Source organism: Fukomys damarensis, unplaced genomic scaffold (assembly GCF_012274545.1).
Source record: "Fukomys damarensis isolate Sample0158 unplaced genomic scaffold, DMR_v1.0_HiC HiC_scaffold_33, whole genome shotgun sequence".
Classification (NCBI taxonomy): domain Eukaryota; kingdom Metazoa; phylum Chordata; class Mammalia; order Rodentia; family Bathyergidae; genus Fukomys; species Fukomys damarensis.
The window spans coordinates 26,770,668-26,793,881 of NW_022900945.1; the positions used below are offsets into that span (position 1 = coordinate 26,770,668).

Genomic DNA, 23,214 nt, shown 5'->3' on the forward strand with positions numbered 1-23,214 from the left:
TGGTGGAGGGGATGACAGAGCGACAGAGTCTCACTACGTAGTCCAGCCTGGCCTTGAACTCATGGTGATCCTGCTTCAGCCTCCTGAGTGCTGGGATTACAGGCATGTGCCACAAGTCCCAGCTCTCTCCTTTTATATTTTATTAGATGATATCTATGGTTCTAAGCTCTTACCTATCTCAGCAGCCTCATCTCCTACAAATCCAAACTATTTGGAATTCCTGGTATCAACACACCTGGTGACCCCCTCTTCTTAACATTGGTTTCCACCTTCTCTGACCACTCCTTTCCAAACCCATACTCTCAACAACTTAGAATAACACCTCTTCTCAGCACAGCTCTCCCATGAATTGTAAAACTTTATCAAAGTAAACAACCGTAATGCAATGTGATGTGTGTTTTCTGCCTATCTCCCTTAACGGACTCCAAGGACAGGGAACAGTGTCCATATTTTATTCACCTTTGCATCTCCAGGACACAGCTTCTCAGGGTTGGTTTGACAATGTGTATGCAACATGTAGGCACGTGTGTGTGTGTTCATGATGGGTCTGTGTCCTCCGGTGTACAGAAGACATAGATCCCAACCCTTCTCTTCCACATCCCATGGGTTTACTGGGGGAAGAATAATGTTGAAGACCGAAGGAGAAACAGAAATGTCGCTCTTGGGTTCATGGGCTCTCTCATTAAGGAGATCATATATCCCAGCCAATGACAGAATTGCAATGATGTGTTAGTCAGCTTTTTGTTGCTATGACCAAATACCTAAGGAAAACAATTTAGAGGAGGAGGTTTCACAGCATAGTTGGCTGGTTCTTTTGCTGTGGGCAAAACATCATGGTGAAAGGGTGTGGTGGGACAGAGTTGCTCCCTTCATGGCAGCCAGGAAGCAAAGAGAGAGGGAAAGAACCACAGAAGAAGGGGTAAGGGATGAAAATGAGTCCCCCAAGGTCGCACCCTATAACCCTTTCCCTTCAACTAGGCCCCATTTCCTAAGTTTCCTTTACCTTCCAGCTCCACCGTCAGAACGTGAGCTCATTGATGAATTAATCTCCCTCATCAACACATCACTGCTGACACTGCCTGGCTTGTCGGCCCCCCAGGATGCTTTGAAAGTGATACTGACAGGCTGGCTCCTCATGCTGAAAATGAATCTCCCTGGGCATGTCTGAAATGCCAGGGCAGGAGTTAAGCAGGTACCTGGCCAAAAGGACAGAACTTACCACAGGGCTCTTTCCATCCTTTTTATTGTAAAAATGAGAAGAAATAGATGCCTAAAAGAAGGCTGGCCTCATCAATGGAGTAATGACATCTTGGGGAAAATGTCAGCTAGTGTGTGCTCAGATTAACAGGTTACAGGAAGTCCCCGACTTATGAACAAGTTCTGTTCTAGGAGAACGTTTGTAAGCCAGATTCATTCATAAGTCTGACAAAGTGAGTCTTATACACCTTTGACACAAATATACAATATAAAACATAAAAAACCCACATCACCACTGCTTTTCCTCTTGCTTCCAGACACCCTGGGTTCTGACCACTGTACACTATCACACCGTACAGTAAGCACACAGTAGCACGACTGTGACAATGTCCCCAGCAGACACATGCGCCACTTCCAAAATTTGTTCACATCTATCAGTGCAAGGTCTGTTCATATCTGTGAAAGTTTGCAACTCAAGTGTTCTCAAGTCAGGGATTTAATTTATTTACAGAAGCTGGAATCCTCAATAAGGTTCTAATAAAGAGTTACTTTCTTGTAGACAGGAGCATTCAGCATTCTGTCTAATTTGCCTTTCCTAATTTAAAAAGGTACATGGCTTTAACCACAGAGTGTATAACACTTTTAGATGTGCAATTTATATAAACATTATCATTTATTTGCAAATTAAATGAGAGGAGATTCATTATTGTACATCTCCCAACATATTCATCGATCTTATTAAAGTGTGCTTCACTAGCAGGTGGCAGGATAAGGCTGAGCTTTTTAAAACTCTTTTCCCAGAGTTAACATGTGACAGGAGAAGTGTCCTCATTAGTTACTAACACATAAGAACATTATGGGTATTTCTTCATGACTAAACCAACATATATGCTTCAGTGCAGAGAGAATTCTAGGCAGATGCTCACAGTTCTGTGGTAGAGAGTTTATCTTGCATTTCTGAGGTCAGAATTAAAACAATTCTCCAGATGTGAACTGGTCACCAGGCATGATCAGACATGTGTGACCACCTCCCTTGGTCTGAATATAAACTTTAATTAATGCTCCTAAAATCACATTAGACTCTTTGACAATCATGGTGTGACACTGACTCATTCTGAAGCTGCAGTTATCCAAATCCTAGACTATTTTCTACATGTGTTTGTTAAACAAAACCCCATATTTTCACTTTTCAATGTATGTTTTTGGACTTCAGTGCAAGTCTTTGTCTCTTTGTGGAAAATCTGACCAAACTAGATTTTGTGCATTAGTTTGGAGTACTCACCTAGTATGGAGGAGTATGGGTTCAATCCTAGCATTGCAAAAAATAAATAAAATGCGAAATAAGAGGTAAATTTTAAAATAATAATTAAAAAATAAATTTGGTATGCTGTCTCAAAACATCAAGATCCTTCTTTGTACCTCATGTCTATCACTTTGCCATATTAGCTATTCCTTCAAGACTCAGGTCAACCACCTATGAGATCTCTACGTCAATCTTACTGCCTAAATAATTAAAATTGACTAGAATGGGGCTAGTTTGCTTCATGGGCTATCTCTTGAGTCTGAATCTCTCTCCTCTCAAAGATATTACCAATGACCAACATTTGCTTACAGTACATGCTTTCTCAACATTCCGCTAAGCTTCCAACCAAGTAAGCCCAACGTTAATCTGATACGATTTGCCTTTGGAAAAGCCATGCTAGCTATTAAACGGTGGCTACTTTCCTTGCCAACTACTTAAAATATCATTGTCCTGGGCCAAGGATTTAGCTCAGTGGTGCCACTCCTGCCTCACAAGCATAAGGTTCTGAGTTCAATCCCCAGTACCAGGAAAAAAAAAAAATCACTGTCCTAATAATCCCTTCTAGCATATTTCCTGAAATAAGTGTCAAACTTATAATTTTATAGATATTATCTCTCTACCCATTTTTCAAAAAGTTAAAAAAATGTATCTATGTGTAGCTCTTTGTTATCCCAATGTCCCCCAAGGTGACAGTGCTGGTTCAATCATTTCAGCCTCATGTTCGCTCAGTCCTCTTGGACTTTGGTACTGCACTTTACTTGTTTGCATTACAGCTTCTTGTCGTGGTTTCATCTCATCCAGGCCAACAATTCTTCCTTCACATCTGTCCTACCCTTTCCAATCAGAAAAGTCATTTCCTGGACAGAAAAAAACCACAAGCCGAACAGAAGCCCGGCAGTTTGGTTTCTCTCACATCCCCCCTCTTTGGTCTTACTGTTCCAAACATAACTTCTCAAAGCCCTTTTTGTTACCCTCAGCATTTTTCACAATCCTCTGCTCACTCTAGCCTCTATGTCTTCTGCAGCCCAGAGCCACTCTCTGTACAGTCCTTGGTTGCATGACCCGACCTTTCCTGGGTCTAGGTCCAAGGTCAGGGCAGCACATGGGAAGTGGTACACAGAGGAGGCAGGCCTAGGGCCCAGGCCCATCTAAAGGCACCATCTAGAATCACCAAGCCGAGGAGAAAGAAGAGCATGACAGTGGAAAGATGTTTAGGTCAGAGGTCAGGAAGAGCTGAACTACTTTTCCAACCAGCAGAGTAACACAAAGGGTGGGAAGTTGATCAATAGCAAAGAAGATGGAGAGAACAGGTGCCGGTAAGGTCAGGTGGTTCAAAATAGACATTCCCTTCTCTCGGCGCTCCAAACTCCCTAAATGGACAAAAACCTAGTCTCTCTGTCCAAATCTCTGCACCTGTAACAAAGCTGGCATGTGATGGGTGTTCCATACACCAGGGAATCAACAGGCCCCAGCGCATATCATACTGGGGGGTCCTCTAAAGGAGCAGGTTCAGGATAGATGTGGTCTTTCATGTACAACTCCAGCAGAGGAGGTACTTAGATGGCCATCAGCCTCTTTGTTTTGGAACTGGGCCCACAATGTTGCTTTTAGTTATCCCAAATTGTGGTTCCCTGTTAGAGTTGAGGCTATGGAATCTGTATTAACATTTCCTTCAACTTTGGGAATCTTCCTTCTTATAGTCCACACAGGCTGTAGATGAGAACACATTTCCCTCCCTGGCAAGCAGAAATTCTGAGGCCTATTTACTTTTAAAACTCCTGCTTCTTTTTCTTCCAGAGCAATTTCCCGCTTCTATGAGTCAGGTTTTATCTCATCTGAGAATACAGCAATGTCTGACTAATATGTTCATGAACACAATCAAAACAGAAATTAGACTTCCTTTTCTCTAATCATGCTAAAACAGCACCATTTAAATATTTTGCACATTACATTACTCAGTGAGTCTTCACAGAAATGCAAAGCTGATACAGAGTGGTACTGGGGATAAAATGACTCAGGCACCGTTAACCTGTGCTCAGCAGAACCCTAGTGGCAACATTAAGCTACATCTTAACTTAGAATCGGTCAAACCAAACAGGGTAAGAACAAGAAAAACAGAATCAAAGGCAGTGAGTTTCTTGGCAGAAACAGAGGGTCTGACATCAGGGAACCAACAAGCTTCAGGTGGTCTAAGCTCAAACAGCACTGTTTGGCTGGTATCTATCTGCTCATCCCTTGCCCTCACCAGCTGTGCACCCATTCCCAACTTTCTCCACACCCTTCTAAAAAACAGTGTTTGTTAAGGTTTCTTCTAATTCATTTAAAGGCAGAATAAAAGCACTTAAGTTTTGATACAGTATCTTCAAGGCCTCAACAAGCAAGTGCCTCAGCCAACCAGATACAAGGACATCTGCCCTTGACCTGCCTTCTACAGCAAGACCCTGTTCTCAACATACGGTCCACTGAGGATCTGGAAAAGCAAATGTCCCCTTAGGCAAAATCTGCTTACTGTAGTGTTGTACAGTAACACAACCTCTGTGTGCAATGTCATCATGGACTTACTGGGACCCTCTAGAGAAATACAATCATCACGCTGCCGACACAGGCCCATAGGCAGGGTGGCCCTGGATACATGTCCGCCTATCCAAATAAAAATGTTTAAATCAATTAATGAAAAAACGTGCTTTGTTTTCTTACACGCTCCAAAGATGAGATGATTCCTGTTGAGTTTTGCCTATCATCTTTAAAACAACCAAAACTTTGGATTGGAATACCAATCTTGCCCAAGTCTTGCCTCATTTCTCTGCTCCCAAACTCTCAATTTCCTTTGCTAATCCTGGAATGGATCAAGTTGAGAATTTTCAGAGCTTTCACCCTTCCCTAGTCCCAAGTCTCTCCCTGAGTGACACACCTGCTTTCACGGTTTTAATCTCATTCTTGTGTAGATTCCTAGGCAATCCCTCAGTCCCTACCTCCCTGTCTGTCTCTCTGTCTCTGATAAATTGCCCAGGTTGGGTTCAAACTTGCAATCCTCCTGACTCAGCCTCCAGTGTGCTGGGATTGCAGGTGTGTGCCACTCTAACAGCTGACTCCTAACCTTTTAAATTTCAGACCTCTCTCTAGACCTCCAGGCTCATAATATAAATCTGGTTAGAAACTCTACTGAGACACATATGCATCTCAAACTGTGCACATCCTAAACAGACGTCTGTGTTCTCAGAGATCTACAGTCCATCCTCCTCCAAGGAAAAGTAACCAACCAAGCTAATAAATCCTTGCTTCCTTCCCAATCTTCCCATCTCAGTAAATGGCCCCCCCACCCCCACTACACACACCCAGCAGCCAGAGCCAGGCCTGACTGTTCTCCCTCACTTCACCACATCCACCCTTGCTACATTCGGTACTCTACCTGCAAAATGCAGCCTGAATCCACCCACTTTGTCTGCTCTGCCATCACCAAAGAACCGACCCCCTACTTGTTCCCTATGCTTTTACAACCACCTCTTGACCCCTCCTGACCCTCTTCCCAATCAGTCACTCCTCCACAGAAGGACGAAATGATCTTCTAAAACTCTAAACTGACCCTGCCACCCCTCACTGAAAACCTTTTAAAGGTTTCCATTTGCATTTGCCTGACAGAGAAAATCCAAACTCCTTACTCAGGTCTAGACCAGTGCTGGCCAAAAGAAAAACAATGTAACGTAATTTAAAATATTCTGGTGGCCAATTAAAAATGATTAAAAAATAGGTGAAGTTAATTTTAGTATCTTATTTAGCCAACTATTTCAAAGATATTTCAACACATAGTAACATAAACATTAACAAAATATCTTATATTCTCTTCATATATCTTCAAAAGTCTCCTCCCCCAATCTAAGTAAGTCAGGACCCTCTGATAGTATCTTCCTCACATCTCATGATTGAACTCATGTATCAATGCATTTGTCCCAGGGATCCCTAACCCGGGAGCTCCCTAAGGACAGGCGCCACATCTATTTCATTCTCCACTGGATACCTGGTACCCAGTACAATGCCTGGCACAAAACCAGCTTAATAAAGATGCATTGCAGAATGAACAGAAAAGATAGTGACATTCAGTAAAAGAACAAACAGGCAGGGGCTGGGCCAACACACTGAAGACAGGCAGGGTCTGCTTTGTGAATTAATACGATGGCGCACTGGTATTTCAGGAGCCTGTGCGGTTGTACCAGTAAACTCTGAGGGCTGGCCAAGATGCATTGCTGTAGTGCAGACCCAGATGAAGGGACTCCAGCCAGACTATCAGTATGTGGGAAACTTTCTCCCACTGAAGATACAGGCATTAAACATGATCTCAGGTTACACAGGAGGATTAGAAGGCTTCCAGCTCCTGCCTTTCAGGAGGAAGGAAGGAAACCAATCAGTCTGAGACCATTCTCCATGCTAGCTTCTGGGCCAGGCACCTTCACACGGGCTCGTACAGTAATATCTTGGTTCATGGACACTTTTGTTTGCAAACAATTCAGTGAGCAAACAAAAGCATTCAGCAAAAATTTGCTTCTCTTTGCAAACCTCACATCAGGTGACAAGCACAACCATGGCCATCTACCAGCCATCTTCCCCAAAACTGTATAACAAATTAAGTTCGTAAACTGCGGCACCTTTGTATTTGCTCTTTTAAGCCACCTTCTGAGGTTGTAGAGATTCAGAAAGGTAAAATAACTTGAACTCAAGGTCACAAAGCTATGTCTGGTTCAAATCAGCATGAGGTCACTGGCAGCTTTCTTTGATAGCCTTGACTATATCAACATCCCAGCAATGTTCCTCACGACCTTCAGGATCAGGTGGCCTAGCAGAGTTGAGCAGCAGAGGAGTAAACTGCTGGTGACCAGCTCCGAGCTAAGAGCAAGCACATGACCCACTCACTCAGACTGCCACAAGGTGAACTACATTCAGGTACGAAGGTCAGAGTGTTGACATACAGTGGAGCCTTCATATTTCATGATCAGTTCATTTTTTGCAGCACTACTCAGGGGGGTTATTTTTACCCCCATTTTATAGTTTGGAATTTGCCCAGGTCACACACCTAAAATAAGTGGCAAAAAAGGATCTGAACTGGGACCTCTGGATCAGTAGAAATCATTCTACTTTTGGTGCTGTATTTTCAGGTACACCTGGAAATATACATAGTTGAGGCTGCATAAAGACTAGGGCAACTATGGATGGGTCCTCAGATCTCTGTAACTTAAAAATAATAGCATAATTCTTCAAACAAGATCACACGTGCTTGTTTGTGAAGAGACACCTGGACATTCTGCCTCCAATCCTATAGCTAATCTCTCGAGGACAGACCAGGTGGTGATCATCACAAACAGCAGGTGACCTGAGTGTGTTTTGGCCATGTGACTCAAGCCAGTCTGGCTTTTCAGTCCAAGCTCCCTAAGGACAATCTTCTTCCAGTCAACAGTAGCAAACAGGACTTCTCTAGCATGTGTACTCTGGCCCAACTGGGCTTCCAAATCCACGTGTGACAAGAACATGGGTAATAATTTGTAACTGCATAACACCTTTTGTTTACCATATTATTTAACATATACTGGGGGATGTGAACAAATCAGAAGACTTAAAACCTGACCTTTCCCAAATAGCATGTGGGAGGCCTGAGAAAACATGAGTTAAAGCAGATCTCTCCTGTGGGGAGGGGTGGACACGCTCAGCAGCTCCACTCAACAAGGACAGCATTGTATAATTTGCTGATCATTTTCTTCACTGTGGTTTGCAATCAGTTTTTTTTTAATTCCTTGGTTTCCCCCAGAAGAACAGCTGAGAATGCACAGATTCCAGCTTTTGGTTCAAATCGCCCTTGTCAGTGAGGATTTAGGGTTACCATCAGGCAGCTGGCAGACCTGCAAGCATTTCTTACTCTCTGGGCTCCTGTAAGACACAGGGGCTCTGCTCACCTCTGACCCAGCTGCTCCTGGCCTCAGTACACCAGAAGCCACCAGAGCCAGGACATGCACCAGTCCTCAGAACTCACTAACTCATCCACAACAGCTGCATTCAAACATTTTCAAATGTCAGTACTTGCAATTTAAAAAACAAAACAAAATTCCAATCTATGGACTGCTACTTTCTAAAAACATTCTTGAACTCAGAGCTACTAAAAAGCCATTGCTAACCAAGTAAATACACCTCTTAAATAAAAATCTATTAATGTATTAAACAGATTTTTAAAAACTCTAAGCAATTTCCCCTCTGTGCGTCAAAAGCTTCCAATTTGCAGAGAGCAGACATGACCACATCTAAATAAACTACAGATGTTTGCGTGCGGACCTTCACACTGCAGACTCTTCTGATTAACTGTGAATGAAAGTGTGGTTTATTTGCATGTCTGGGGCAACATCTTACTCTGTTAAGGAGAAAGCAGTAGTTATAAAATTTGGTGGTTCTGAAGAGTAACAACCAAAACAATTTTTCAGATGAGGGCATTGAAATAGGCCAGTAAAATCTTTAAATCACTGTTTTAGGGAACACAGTCTGCGTAGATCCTATGCCTTACATTTTGACTTAAACTTTAAAGATCTGACATGAGAGGTTACTCCCTGTAAAAGTGCTTTGGATTTTCACTAGGAATAATTTTGCAGACTCTGGCCACTGTCAGTTTGAACAGTTGTGATGAGTCAGTCAGCTCTCCTCATGCAAACTAATCAAACAGCACATTGTCCCGCCACATGCTCCCACCACACAAGAGGCAGAAGAAATTAGGCCCTTGCAGCTGTCCCCAGGAATGCATGCCTCCACATACCCACAGGCCGAAAAAGGACCTGAAGAGGCTCCAAGTGCAGCTCTCTCTGCTGTCCCAGCAACACAGACATCCCGGCAACACAGACATCTCAACAGGAACCGGTCTCTTCTAGTACAAGGAAGGTTCCAGATCCAAATACAAATTCATCCTTGAAGATAAATGCATCAAAAGGACTGCAGCCAAACGTCGCTAATGTTAAGAGGAAATCCTGTCTACAGGCCTCTCAAGAAGCCTGGCTCTGCTTTCAGAACAAAGACTCCTGTGACATCAAGCAGCAGGTTTAAGAGCTCCCTGGCTTCTGGCTTTGGCCAACTTTCAAAACCACAAGTACATCCAAGGGCAGCCAAGACAAGAAAGCCAAGAGATACGGTCTCAAAAAGAGAAGAGCAGCACCGCCTTCCAGGCCTGCCTTCTGCCTGGCTCTTGGCAACCAAGGCCCCATTCTCTCTCCCTAGAGTGGGTGTTCGAGGCCCCGGATGCAGGCAGGAGATTGACCTCTTCCATGTAAGAAAGGCTCAGAGGATGCCCACAGCTGGCACCAACATTCTTGGGAGCTGTCTGAGGAGCAGTGTTTGGGGAAGGCCCTGCAATACTTTGTGGGTTCTTATCCTAGTGCAGTTATTCACCAGCCTATGATCTTGGGCACTTCAACAGCCCTAAACCTATTTTCCTAAAAGAAGAAGAAGAAAAAGAAAAAGGAGATGGAGGAGGAGGAGGAGTGGGGAGGGGGAGGAAAGGAGGAGGGGAGAGGGGAGGACAGAGAGGAGGAGGGAGAGGAGGGAGAGGAGGAGGGGGAGGAGGAGGAGGAGGAGAAGAAGAAGAAGAGGAAGAAGAAGAGGAGGAGGAGGAGGAGAAAGTGGTGGTGATTGGTGATGACTATGATGATGAAATTTGCCATGTCTCTTACATAGGGTTATGATGTTCAAACAAGATAATTTATGACCACATCCTGTTAAGATATTTTAAAACTATAAAACGTAAGTGGTGCTAATTCAGGAGGATATGACACATGTAGGTATGATGCTTAATAGTGAAAATTTTTAGGTCAAAGGGAAGACTTCCTCTGTTTTGCCTGGGGCCTCCCACAGGGTGGGGATGTTCAATTCATATTCAATTATAATAAAGGTGACTTTTTAATGATTAATAAGTTAAACATATTAGTTAAGAAAATAACAACCTTGCAACAAATCAGAGTAACAGATGCCTGAACTGGATAGTACTTAATCTTATATATGCAATGTTTTTTTCCTATATTGACATATCTATGACAAAGTTTAATTTATAAATCAGACTCTGAAAGATTACCAATAAAAATTAATAATAAAATAGAACAAATATAACAATATACTATAGAGCTGAGCAACCTCAGCATACTTTTTTTTTTCTTGAGTGGAAAACTTTTATCTTTTCACTTAAAAACACTAAAATGACTTCTCCTTAACATACCCAAATTGCCAGTATGATTACTCTTGCACTTTGGGACCACGATTAAATGAAGTAAGGGTTACTTCAACAGAAGTACGCCATACCACGACAGATGAGACGGCTGCTAAGTGACTAACAGATGGGCAGCACATACAGTGTGGGTATGCTGCTGGGTAAGGGCATGATTCACACCCTACGTGAGAGGGGGCAGAAGGTAGCCCCTTTTCTTTATGCTATTCAGAATGGTACACAATTTAAAACTGAATTTTTATTTATTTTTGGAATTTTCCATTTAATGTTTTTGGACAGTAGTTGATGACAGCTAACTGAAACCTTAGTAAGTGAACTATGGATAAGGGGAGACTTGTAGAACAAGGAGCTTCTTGTCTCAATGGCCCCTTTCGGAATGTAGGTGGGGTACGCATGAAGAGAAGGTCTGGGCTGTCCAAGATGATCCCCATAACAGTACCAAATGTGATGAGATGGAAGGTTTTCAGGCTTGCCACCTATCAGGTCAACTGAAATTAACCTCTAAAATCACTATGAAAACAAAACAGTGTCATATGATGGGAAGTTTAGCAGGTAGATGGCGTTTCCCAGGTTTCTTAAGCTACTGAAACTACTTATAGATGTTCTATTTCTCATTATATTTCTGTTATAGCACCTTAGGCAAAACCTCCCTTTCCAGAGCCTTAGATTCTTATTCACGCTACTTGCTTTGTTTACAACATGGCTTGTTCCAAAAAGGAACTGAGGTAGTTCCTAATCTTATTAGGAATATTTTTTAAAAGAAAATATTAAGTGCTTTGGATTCCTTAAAATCAGGAAGGCCTCAAGAGACTTTTTTAAAGTGTTAGAAAAATCAATACATTAGTAAGACTAAGGGAGTAGGGCTTTATGATCCTTTGATATACAACCTCCAGCCTTCTCAGCATAATTTCTGAAGAGCTTGCATTTGTTACTTCCTGCGTTCATCTTAAACAATAAGATATTTTAAGTTAACCAAAAAGAGATATGAATTTGGATTAACATACTTCTGAATCATAAGCAAACCCCTAGCAGTGCTTGGTAAGGCTTCCGCAGCCTGGACCCTAAACTGAGGACTTGTGCCCACCGTCCGATAAGATCTTTTACAGAGATCTGACCTCTGTCCAAGTCACTTTTAAAGTCAAAAGCTTTGAACTCCTGCCAGGCTGGCAGCTTGGACCTCGGTGTTTATGAAGCACTTCCTCGAGATACCAGGGTGACTCCATTACCACCTCCTCCTCAGCTGCCCCCTCTGCAGAGTGGCCCTCTTATGAGAGTTGGAACCTAGCCAGACCTCAGAGCTTTGAGGAGAGAGTTTGCAAACTGTCCGTGTCTGGTACATGGCAGATACCTAGGTCAATGAAGAGTTTAAGTTAGTAAATAAAAAGTGGTCTGCAGTAAGCCAGGAACAGTTAGCTCCAACTTGACTTCATCAGCCTGGCATCTGTGATCTTCCTTGGCAGGCTGAATGTTGTCTTTGCTGCTCACTTTTCACATCTTTGCCCAGTAAGAACAGCATCCAAGTAAAATGATGTGATATTCACAAAACAGTGCACAGGTATGTCCTCTAGATTTTTTTTTTTTTTTTGGTTAAATCAGCAGACTACCTGCTGGCTCTCTGAGCTGGGAGGTTACCCATCTAGATTATGTGGAGTTTGTGGATTTTTTGACCCTTAAGGTACCCTGGGAACCTTATGATCTGGTGTCAAAACACTTAAGAGCTCTTTAATGCTATGTACAGAGAATCACTGACCTCCACTGCTTTCTTCTTATACTACTGCAATTATGAAAGTAAAACTAACTTGCTACACTTTAGCCACAGGCCACACCAGCTTCCTTTTGGGTTTTTATTCATGCCGAACTTATTCCCGGCTCTGATTCTTTGCCTTTGATTTCTCTGTGCCTAGAACAGCCTCCAAAGTTTCTGATCGCCTTCTTTCATTATGCAAGTTTGGTTTATATTATTATTTCATCAGAGACCTGTTCAGTTAACCCAAAACAAAAATTCCATACCTGATAAATCTCCAGCAGGTCAATCTATTTCTTCTATAGCATTTACTATAATCGGCTGTTGGTTTATTTTGTTATTATTTATTATTTAAATCTCTCACTGGAATATAAGTTCGGGAAGACTTCGCTTCAGATGCACCATCATATCCTGTGAATTCATACTTTTCCTCTACCTTGTAAAAGGGCAACAGCACAGTACTGTAATGACTACTAGAACATCTTCACAGCAGGATCAGCCTTTCACTTTCGATATTCAGAAAGAATGGGCAGAACTTTCTTGCTGAAAGCCTCGGCCTATAAAATCAATGTATTCTAATTAACCTAGGTACTCAATATATACATTGACCAAAAAGTGAGCTAGGATCAAAGTGTCTTTCTGTGCTAAAAGGTTGGACAAAAAGAGAGATAACAAGAAACCGCCCCATTCTTTACAGACAGCATCACAAGCTGCTGATCTTCTTTTGGGAGGGGGGAGTTTAGTTGTTTTGTTTTGGGTTTTTTTGGTACTGGGGATTGAACTCTGGTCATTGCGCTTGCAAGGCAGTGGCAGGATCACTGAGCTAAATCCCTGGCCCTGGGAGTTTAATCTTTATTTACAGGATACTGCAAAATATGAAAATTCCACATAGAAATAAGACAGCTTCCAGAGGATAAGCTTCATATACAGTTTGGAACTGTTCAAGTATAGTTTTATTGTACAAAGTGCTACAATAACAGACCACATTTAGAAAGAGTTCTTAGTAGAGAAACAGAAGATGAACTTATACTGAACATGGTACACAAGAAAAATTTGATGCCTTCCTCAGCTGCACAGTCTAGAAGTTAAAGGTACCAGAAGTCCCATCCTGAACTTGGAAGGTATGACCTTCAGAGGTAGTTTCTGGCACAACATTTTGATCTTCTTCTTCCTCTACTGAGAAATACTTCTCAATCAAGTTTAACGAGGCCTTGCACACAGGCTCGTTTTCATGGTTCTATGGAGCTTCAATTTTGTCCAAGCCTCCACATTCTTCCATCATTATACTAAGCTCCTCAATTTCTCCTAGTTTCTCAGCAGCCTGGAAGATATTTGAAATGGCATTTCTGGCACCATTTTGATCTTCTTCTTCCTCTACTGAGAAATACTTCTCAATCAAGTTTAACGAGGCCTTGCACACAGGCTCGTTTTCATGGTTCTATGGAGCTTCAATTTTGTCCAAGCCTCCACATTCTTCCATCATTATACTAAGCTCCTCAATTTCTCCTAGTTTCTCAGCAGCCTGGAAGATATTTGAAATGGCATCCAGAATAACCAGAATAATTTTCGGGTCTTTCGCAGTTAAGAGGTTCATCAGTGGTTCTATTACACTACACTGGACAAGATATACAATCTGTTCAACTGTCCCTCCACGTGTACAGTTGGTCGCAGCCCACACACAGCTTCCTCTTGTGTCTTACAGTCTGCCTTAGGGAGGACACAGACGAGGAATGGGACTAATCCGCGATTCACAACTTGCTGTATCTGGTCCTGACAGCCAGCTGTGATGTTTGACACTGTCCATGTAGCTTCCCTCTGAATACTAGTTTTGGGGTGGGTGAGCAGTCTGGGAAAGACTGCAAGTGCTCCTGCATCTATCATAATCTGAGTCTGTTCAATGGCTCCAGTGACAATATTCCCTATGGCTCTTAGTACGGGAGACATAATTGGCAATTCATTTGATCCTAGAAGCTTCACCAGGTGGGGCACAAAGCCCATTTTTACAACCATCTCAATGCATTCATTTGGACCATCAGTAAGATAAGAAATAGCCCAGCAGGTATCTGCTAATCCTTCCAGATCATTGTGATGCAGAAGATGAACCAAAGTACGAAGAATTTGCTCAACAGCATCTGGGGGTGGGGTGTGTGTGTGCAGGACTCTTGTCACAGCACAGGTTTGAAAGTGTCCAGGCAAGATTATGTAAGTAACCACTTTCTAAAGATGACATATCAGGAACGGTGCGAAGAGCCAGGAATGGGTCAGCGACACCATATTTAAACATCAAGTCTCGGAAAACTGAACCAACACCTGATATCTTCCCCAGTGCCCACACAGCTTGTTCACTGCTGTGAGCATGGGGAGATGCCAAGAGAGAAACGAGTGCTGGGATAGCACCTCCTCCACCACAGCCCTGGCCTGTTCTGATGACCCAGAAGCAGTGTTGGCGAGTGCCCAAGTAGGCTCCAACTGAATGGGGCTACAATCAGTTCTGCCCGAGAAGGACACGAATTGTGAAATCCAACCAGCCTGGATTATGTTGTCAATAGGGGGCGTTTTACCCGAGAAAGCAGTTTCCTGGCAGCTTGAATAGTTTGGAGGTGGCTTTCCAGATTACTGCTATTTATGCCTTTGACAATGTCATCCATAGTACCCTGGTTGTTGCGGTTTTCCTGCAGTGATGAAGTAGCATCATCAGGGAATAAACTGACATTCCTCCTTTTCAGCATCTGCCCATCCTTCTTAGCTTTCCTTAGCTCCACATTAACTTCGATTCTTTGCCGCCTCATTTTGGTACTGTCTTTTCCCTTGTTCTTGAAACTGTTCAGCTGGGCAGCTGGTGAATTTGCATTCTCATTGGTGGACATGGTTATGAGACAAAGACAGAAGGCTCTTCAAGTTTTCGGCACCGTGGATGTAGTTTTAGTCAAAGGATAATCCTTTTATTTCCCACCCCAAGGAAGGGATGAACTTCCTGGAGCAGATCAGCTGTGGAGAGAGTGTTCTCAACAAGTCCACCGTGGCTGAACCCAGAAAGGGTGTACAGCTGCTGATCTTCTTAAACAGGAAAAGGAGCACAGGCTTTCCAAACTAGCTACATGTAACATGCAGAAACTCATAATGGCTACACCCTTACAACTTAAAGAAGCAGCATATACAGTTGTTGTAAGGCCTATTTATTCAGAACCCCGGCATAAACCAGGAGAAATCAAGTATATTCTGATGTTGACCTTATGATGCATCCACATGAAAATTTATTTCAACATGTTAGCAACTAAGTGTAAGGAGATACAGGTCCTAATTTACAAATATCCTCATCATTATAAAATTAAATGCATATAGTTTAGAACCTATTGCTATAATTTTTCTTTAAAGTGTGCTTTCTTTTTGGTACCAGGGATCGATCACGGGTCGTTGTGCTTGTGAGGCAGGTGGCAGAAGCACTGAGCTAAAACCCTGGCCCTGTAAAGTGTGCTTTCATTTAAGGGAGTTAACGATATTGAAAGTTGGATTTTTAAAATACTCTCAAATATGAGATACTAAGGAATGGCTAAGTTTTTAGGTGTTATACTTTAAATAGTGGTTAAATAATTTTTAAATAATAGTCCTTCTCTTTGAAAGTCATATACAAAATATTTATAGATAAATTTATCTCTAAATGAGATCTACTTCAAAATGATACCAGAGGAGGGAAAGTGCGTGGAAATACAGACAAGACAGGGCTGGCATTAGCTGATATCGCTGAAGTGGGCGATGGCTCCGTGGGAGATAACTGACCTATTCACTTCACACTGTATATGTTCGACACTTTTCCTTATGAGAAAACTTTTTTTTTTAAATCCTTTTAAAACAAATTATCTTTCCTTAGGAAATTAAGAGAACTTACCTGAAAGTGAAGATTTCACTTTTCCAGTCTTGCAGTGGGTTTTCCTGGATGACATCCTGGGTGAGAGGTGAGCTCTGCCATGGGGATCTGGAGTGGTGGAGAGCGCCCACAGGACTGATGTTATCACAGGACCTGATGGGAGGAGGGCCCTTTTTCTTCCGTGGAAGGGTGCCATGTATAGACACGTCTTGATAGGCATCTGTGCGATGCTCAACAAGAGGGGACTTGCTGCTCAGAAGGTCCATGGATGAGGCCAGGGGGAACTGGTGATTCACCGACATGTTTCTAGGAAAGCTTGCAAATTTTCCTGCAGCCATGATCAGCGCTAAGGGAGAAAGGAAAGAGTGAAGGATAAAGGTGAGATATTCACAAGAACTGACTTCCTACTTACAAAAGAAGTAGACATGGACCACGTTAAAAAAATTCATGAAGCATCAAAATTAAGCAAACAACATTTAATAGTGTCACTAGTGGAGTCTAATAAGAATGGAACATTTAGTCATCTCCTTTCTTTAGGGTCTTCCAGAGAAATTTGCCTGGATTGGCCAACAAAATCAAAAGGGCAAACATCTCAGAGTTGTTAGAGGGATAGGAGCCATTTTACTATTTCAGACAACGGAAGGAGATAGAAAAAAGACAACTAACCAAAAAAATTGTTAGTAAGGGAAGATTCACAGTTTCAGTAATAAAATTTGAGAAAATGTTACACATTGTGAAATAATTGGTGTGCATATTTCCACCACACTGTAAATGATAAGAACAGGTGGGGATTATTGAAATTCTTGAGCTGCTAGAATGTCTTCAGTGCCAGACTCCAGTTGGGCTGCCCAGAGTGACGAAGCAGAATTTTCAGGCAAAGACCTGGCACTTATAAATAAATCAGTGTACTCTAATTAATGAAGACAACCCAGTGTCAGGGGTCAGGAGGTGGGCCATTCTTCCACACATCAGTGGGCTCGGCTGCAGGGGAAAGCCCTGGGAATGGTGACTCCACATGCATTGTCCCGGAAGGGGTTAGGAACCTGTCTGCCACCAGGAGGGTTAAGCAATGCCCACGGGTCCCTGCAATCCGAGCCTAAGAAGGGAATGGGAAGAAGACAGGCAGAGCGAGCATGGAAAGGGAGGAAAGTGGCACATGTGGCTGCAGAAGTGGTTCCAATAATGGTTGCCAGTATGACCACTGGCACAAACATTCATCTTGAGCAGAGTCAGTGACCCTGATGCCCCCAAACAAATTATGATTTTGAGCTAAGCCTAAGGCTAACATACAGAGGAAAGACACACACAGAAGCCCCAGTAAAAATAAGGCTCCAGGTGTTGCCTTATCCCAGTCACAATCCTAGAGTGGCCAGCACAAGACAGCAGAACAGCTCAGCCCACTGCTCTGCCCTGACCCTCCCTTCCCGAAAGCTGCCCTCCACAAGACCAGCAAGAACGGCTCTCTGCTGCATAGCCTGTCTCAAGCCCTGTAGTCCTGCTTCTCTCTGACCATCCTTCCCACTGAACTGGGCAGGGAAGAGCTTTGGTCAAGATCACCACTTTCCAGCTGCAATGCAGTTTAACCAAAATTGGGAATTTGAGATATGGCTTTAAGACCACCTCCCCAACCTTAGAGGTGGCACTAAGATAAATATAGCAGAGTGTGCAAAGGAAACACACTGTATATACAAGACACACACACACACACACACACACACACACACGGGTATGGTGGCGCACACCTGTAATCTCAGTACTCTGGGAGGCTGAAGAGAGGACTGCAAGTTTGAGCCATGCCTGGGCAACTTGGCAACTTAGTGAGACCCTGACTCAGAATAAAAAATAAGGGCTGGGAATATGGCCCAGTGACAAGGCCCTGGAGGTTCAATCTCAGTACCAAATGAAAAAAAAAACAAAATCAAAAGCACTGCTTTGTCGTGCAATAAAGAAAAGCTGGGTGGGCGAAGGACCCATTGCTCAAGAAATATAATCCCACCCCTACCCTCTCTGTTCTCTGCCAGACCTGGTCATTTTGAAGCTTGCCTGCTCCATGTCCATCTGGAACCACAGTGGGAAAGCCTGCCTCAGAGTAGGCGCAGAACAATAGAGCTGAGTCCCACAACGGCCCCTCCTAGTTCTGCCCAGTACCTGGCACACAGTCAGCACTTGCTCAATGTTAATCATTGTTATTAAAAAAGAAACCAAATTCCCTTCCCTCCACCAGACCACCAATGATGTAAGCCAATTAAGATTCCCCGCCCCATCTGCACACACACCCGAAGCTGAGAAATCTGTCCTTTTCAAGCTATCAGGACCTCCTTACTCACTAGATAGGCCTGGGTCACTTCAAAGAACCTTGGGGAGATGCCTACAAAAAATTCTCATATGTAAAGGCCACACTGTGGAACAAGTCTATTTCCAAGATTCTATGAAGGACAAAAAGTATCCATGTTTTGGGCAGCCTTTTTCTTCTCTGTATATGCAATATCAATCTAGATTTCAAGATTGAGTGAAAATACTCTAAAATGCCCTTCTGCAAGTTACTCACCCCTTAATTTACTATCTGATAACAAAGGATGTTAACACCTCTCTTTCCTATCTTTTTTTTTTTTAACAAACACTTATGTACCTGTTCCACATAAGAACTTAGAGAAACAAAGATGCCTAAGCCCAAGCCTCAACCCCTGACTATGAACTTCAGTAAGAGAAGAACAGAACTCAAACTCATGAACAGTAACCCTGGTACTGCAAAGAACAATATTTAATTTTGGCAAAAGAAGCCCAGGAGGATCTTGAAAAGGACAACCATGGACATGAAGCATTTTGAAAGGTTGACATTTGCAGAGGAAAGCCTTACGGCAGAGGCACAAAGGAAGGAAAGTGTACCAGAAGCTTAGCATACTGCCAGCCATGTGCTCTAACATAGCTTGAGTGGAGAAGCTGAGAATTTCCTGGAAGATGCACAGCTTAGGACCAAACCTAGAGGTCTTGCCAAAGTGTATGGACTTGACTTTAAGTGCTAGGGAAGATCTAGAATGGATGAACAGAAAGCAGTCCGTACCCAGGTAGGCAACTAGAATTTTCATAGGGGAAAAAAGGTTACCAGGGAGGTCACACTGGCAAATGGCAATAACTCATGGAGGAGCGATGAAGAATTCTACCAGGGCAGTGGTCAGGGGGAGGGAAATACAAGTCAGGAGTGAAGAGACACTGGGAGCTCAAGGCCTCTAGCTGGGAAGAAGGAGGCCACAGCCGTGGTAGAACAGTTTGATGCCGGAACATGCCAAACAGTTTCAGAAGAGGGCCCCTGCAGGAGAAGGGTGAGAAGCTATTGTGAGGTACCAAGGGACAGGTCTACAAAGAGGTTATATACTCCTATGGGCAGTTAGGAGCAAGGGCAGATACACATTTTTTATAAAGTCATCAACATATAGTGAATATTTAAGCCAGAAAGTAGATTCCTGAGTTTTTATTACCAGGTGTGATAAAAGATGCGAAAATACTTTTTGAACTGTCAGGAACCATGCAATATCCATGAACTATTTCCCTGCTCTTTTACCATAAATTAGATAAGTTACTGCTCTCGTGGCACCAACATTTGTGATGAGGTAGTCCGACCAACACAAATAAGAAAATAAGCCAGGTAACATCTAAGTCATAAGCACTCTAAAGAATATAAAACAGGATAGAACGATAGAAGGTACTTGTTGGGGGTAAATTAGGGAAGCCTGGAAAGGCCTTTCTGGACAGGTAACAATATATGAGACCTGAATAAAAGAGAAAGAACCAGTTAGAGAATGGAGTTCCAAGCAGAAATCAGCAAATGTAGAGGCCTTGTAGTAGGAGCGAGTGGTTGGAATAGCACAGCAGAGTCTCCAGGCTCTGGCTCCCACGTTTTCTGCACTTGGAGATGTTTCTACTTTGGTGTCCCTAGTTATTACATATTTCTTATGTACTATTCGATCTCTAAAATTCAAAATGCCTGACTCAGATCCTAGGTTCTGGAGCCAGATATTTACCATTTCAAACCTCTACTCTGCCTCTGCCTTACTAACTGTATGTATGGCCTGGGACAAGTTACTCAAACTGTCTGACAGTTTCTCATTTGTAAAATAAGTTAACAATACCAGTTTCATGAAACTTTGTTTGAAATTTTGTTGTGAAAATTTCAAGTGATGTGTATGTGCTACTCTTTTTTTATGGTGCCATGGATTGAACCCAGGGCCCAGCACGTGCTAGACAAGCGATCTACCACTGATCTACCATCCTAGCCGTGCATGTGATATTCTTTTTGATGTTGTTGTTGTTTTTTGAGACAGGGTCTCACTATGTAGTTGAGACTGACCTGGAACTCACTATGTAGCCCAGGCTGGTCTCGAACTCACAGCGATCCTCCTGCCTCAGCCTCCCGAGTGCTGAGATTACAAGCATGCGCCACCACGCCCAGCATGATATTCTTGATATACACCAAATACTCAAGAAACAGGGCCCAGGGATTTAGCAAGCACAAGGTCCTGAGTTCGATCCCCAGTACCAAAAAATACTCCATAAACAAGTCTTCTCTAAGAAGGACAGGGGCCATGCTGATCTTGCATCTTCATTGTATCCTTATTACTGTGGAAGTTCACCAATGAACTCAATGCAACTTGGAAGGATGAGGAAGGAAATGTATAAAACTAGAACTCAGGGCTGGGGATTTCACTCAGTAGTTTCCATGCCTACCTCACAGCGCAAGGTCCTGAGTCTGCCTCATAAGCGCAAGGTCCTGAGTTTGATCCCTGCTACCAAAAAAAAAAAAAAAAAAAAAAAAAAAAAAAAAAACAAACAACAACAAAAACAAAACAACAACAACAAAAAAACAAAACCAAAACCAAGAAAACCCCCCAAAAACTAGAACAGATATAAGAACACCAAAACAAATAGACAGACATACAAACAGGCACACAGACACTAGGTGAGCCATGTGTGGGCTTTGAAAGAAACAACTGGGTGAAATTTCGACCACCTGCCTTGACCTCTCTACTGGGCAGGTAAATAGACAGTGTCTAAGTATACAAAGGTCAAAGACTCTACCTCTTCATATGATAGTGTGAGACTTGCATGAACATTAAGGACAAGAGAGAGCCTGACAAACTTTAACTAGAGTGCTGCTGCCCTAAGCCTGGTCAGTGGCTGTGCTTTGACATGCTTGTAAACAGGGCCCAACTCACTCACTTTACAAAGATGTTTCTAAGAAACTGATGATCTTGCAAGCTGAGGCAGAGATAAGTGACTTGCTTGTTTGGATTTTTCTCTTACGTTTGAAATGGGATATTTTCAAATTAAACTCATAGATGGTTATCTTATGAGGCCTTAAGGTCTTTCTATCATATTTTAAACTCTGGAAATATCATTGCCTCAGCTCTATTACCATGACAGAGAAATTACAATTTGGAGCTGAAGTTTTTTAAAAAATCTCTGCAGAGTTAGACAGGGAAAGTAGAATAACCCCATAAATAAAATTGGCTTATCCACTTAGAATGAAGCTTTACTTGGGTGTAGGAATTAAAAGTATCCCTTTATTTTTGAAGTATAAACTTATTAAGTTCAGCCAAATGATTAATGTCTGAATAATTCTTCCATGGATTGTCTTTCAAGCAACAAAGCACAGGATTTACAGATAAGGTTCTTAAGATTAGCACTCATTTGACAAGAAGTTCTTCCACTAAGAATAGGAGATTGCAATCTTGTTTAGTCACCCTGGAAATGTCAGGCTTGCTAGCAGCAGTTTAGAGAACGTTGTAGTGGGCAGTGAGGAAGCCTCTGGCATAGCAACGTTTTTACCTGACACTGCCTAAGCCCCTGGCCCCAAACCTCTTGGCCTGTAGTGATTAACTGGGCAGCCCCTTCCTTCCCTTTTGGCCCTGCTCCTCCGTCCTGCCCCCCACACCAAGGCCTCCGCCTTCCTCCAGGATCCGTCTCATTCCCTGGCAACAGAGGGAGATAATCGGCCCTCAGACTGACCTTCCCTCCTCCGGAGTGCTTTCAGTGGAGAGGTCTGAGTAGCCTTGGGAGATAAGAGTCAAGGTTTAACCAATCTCTGAACGCACGGCTCTACTTTCCATGCCAGCTAATAGCTTTAAGCAAAAGCAGACACGAAGTTAGGAAAATGGTTTTACTCCCCTGCTCTGCACCTTGCTTCAAACGAGCTAACACTAAAACCAGAGTTCCCCACCCGCTCCCAACTCCTAACCCACCACTCCGCGGAACGTGTAGCTTCGGAGCCCTCTGGACCGCCTTCCGCCAAGGACGAGCGTCTACACCTGATCAAACTATTCTTAAGGGGCAGCAGCCTAGGTGGGTGAAGATGGACTGCGACCCTCCGTCCTCTCTTGCCCAGTGTCCCTCCCTCCCTAAACTCCCCGCTCCCCGAGGCAGAGGGAGCCAGCGACACAACCAACTATTCATTCTTTCAACAAAGGAGAGGGAGGGAGGAGATGTTGTCAACAGTTACAGAGCAGGCGCCTTCGCTTTCTTTGCGAACTTCCCAAGAGATTAGTGGAGAAACTGCCTGCCCCGAGTCTGAATTCGGGGAGCCCCCTGGGCCCTCCCTTCTCCCCTTCCCGGCCACGGGGACAGCGCGACAGGACCGAGGGGCGTGGAGGAAGATGCGGCTCCCGGCGGGACGCGCTCGGGAAATCGCCGAGCCTGGGGAGCAGAAAACTCCGTCCACCTTTCAGCCACCCCAACCCCCAGGGCCGCTTGGGAACAGCAAGAGCGCCGGCTCCGCTCTCCCCACAGCCCAACTTTCTCCAGCCAAGTTCCCAGCGCGCTCTCACTGGGGCCGGGGCCCAGGCGCCCGGAGAGCGGCAGCGGGGCGCACTCAC

At 43.4% G+C, this 23,214-nt stretch overlaps 1 protein-coding gene and 1 pseudogene across 2 annotated transcripts in view; both read right to left on the minus strand.

Moving 5' to 3' along the window:
• Bcar3 (BCAR3 adaptor protein, NSP family member) overlaps positions 1–23,214 on the minus strand; it is a 120,616-nt gene that overhangs the window by 94,505 nt on the left and 2,897 nt on the right. For both annotated transcript variants that reach the window (XM_010625723.2, XM_010625728.2), the window contains one exon: positions 16,370–16,694. In XM_010625723.2, the coding sequence (XP_010624025.1) occupies positions 16,370–16,686 (317 nt within the window). In that variant the 5' untranslated portion in view covers positions 16,687–16,694. Of the gene's footprint in view, positions 1–16,369; positions 16,695–23,214 lie in introns of those variants that run through there.
• Positions 13,548–15,532, minus strand: LOC104863340 (annotated as a pseudogene).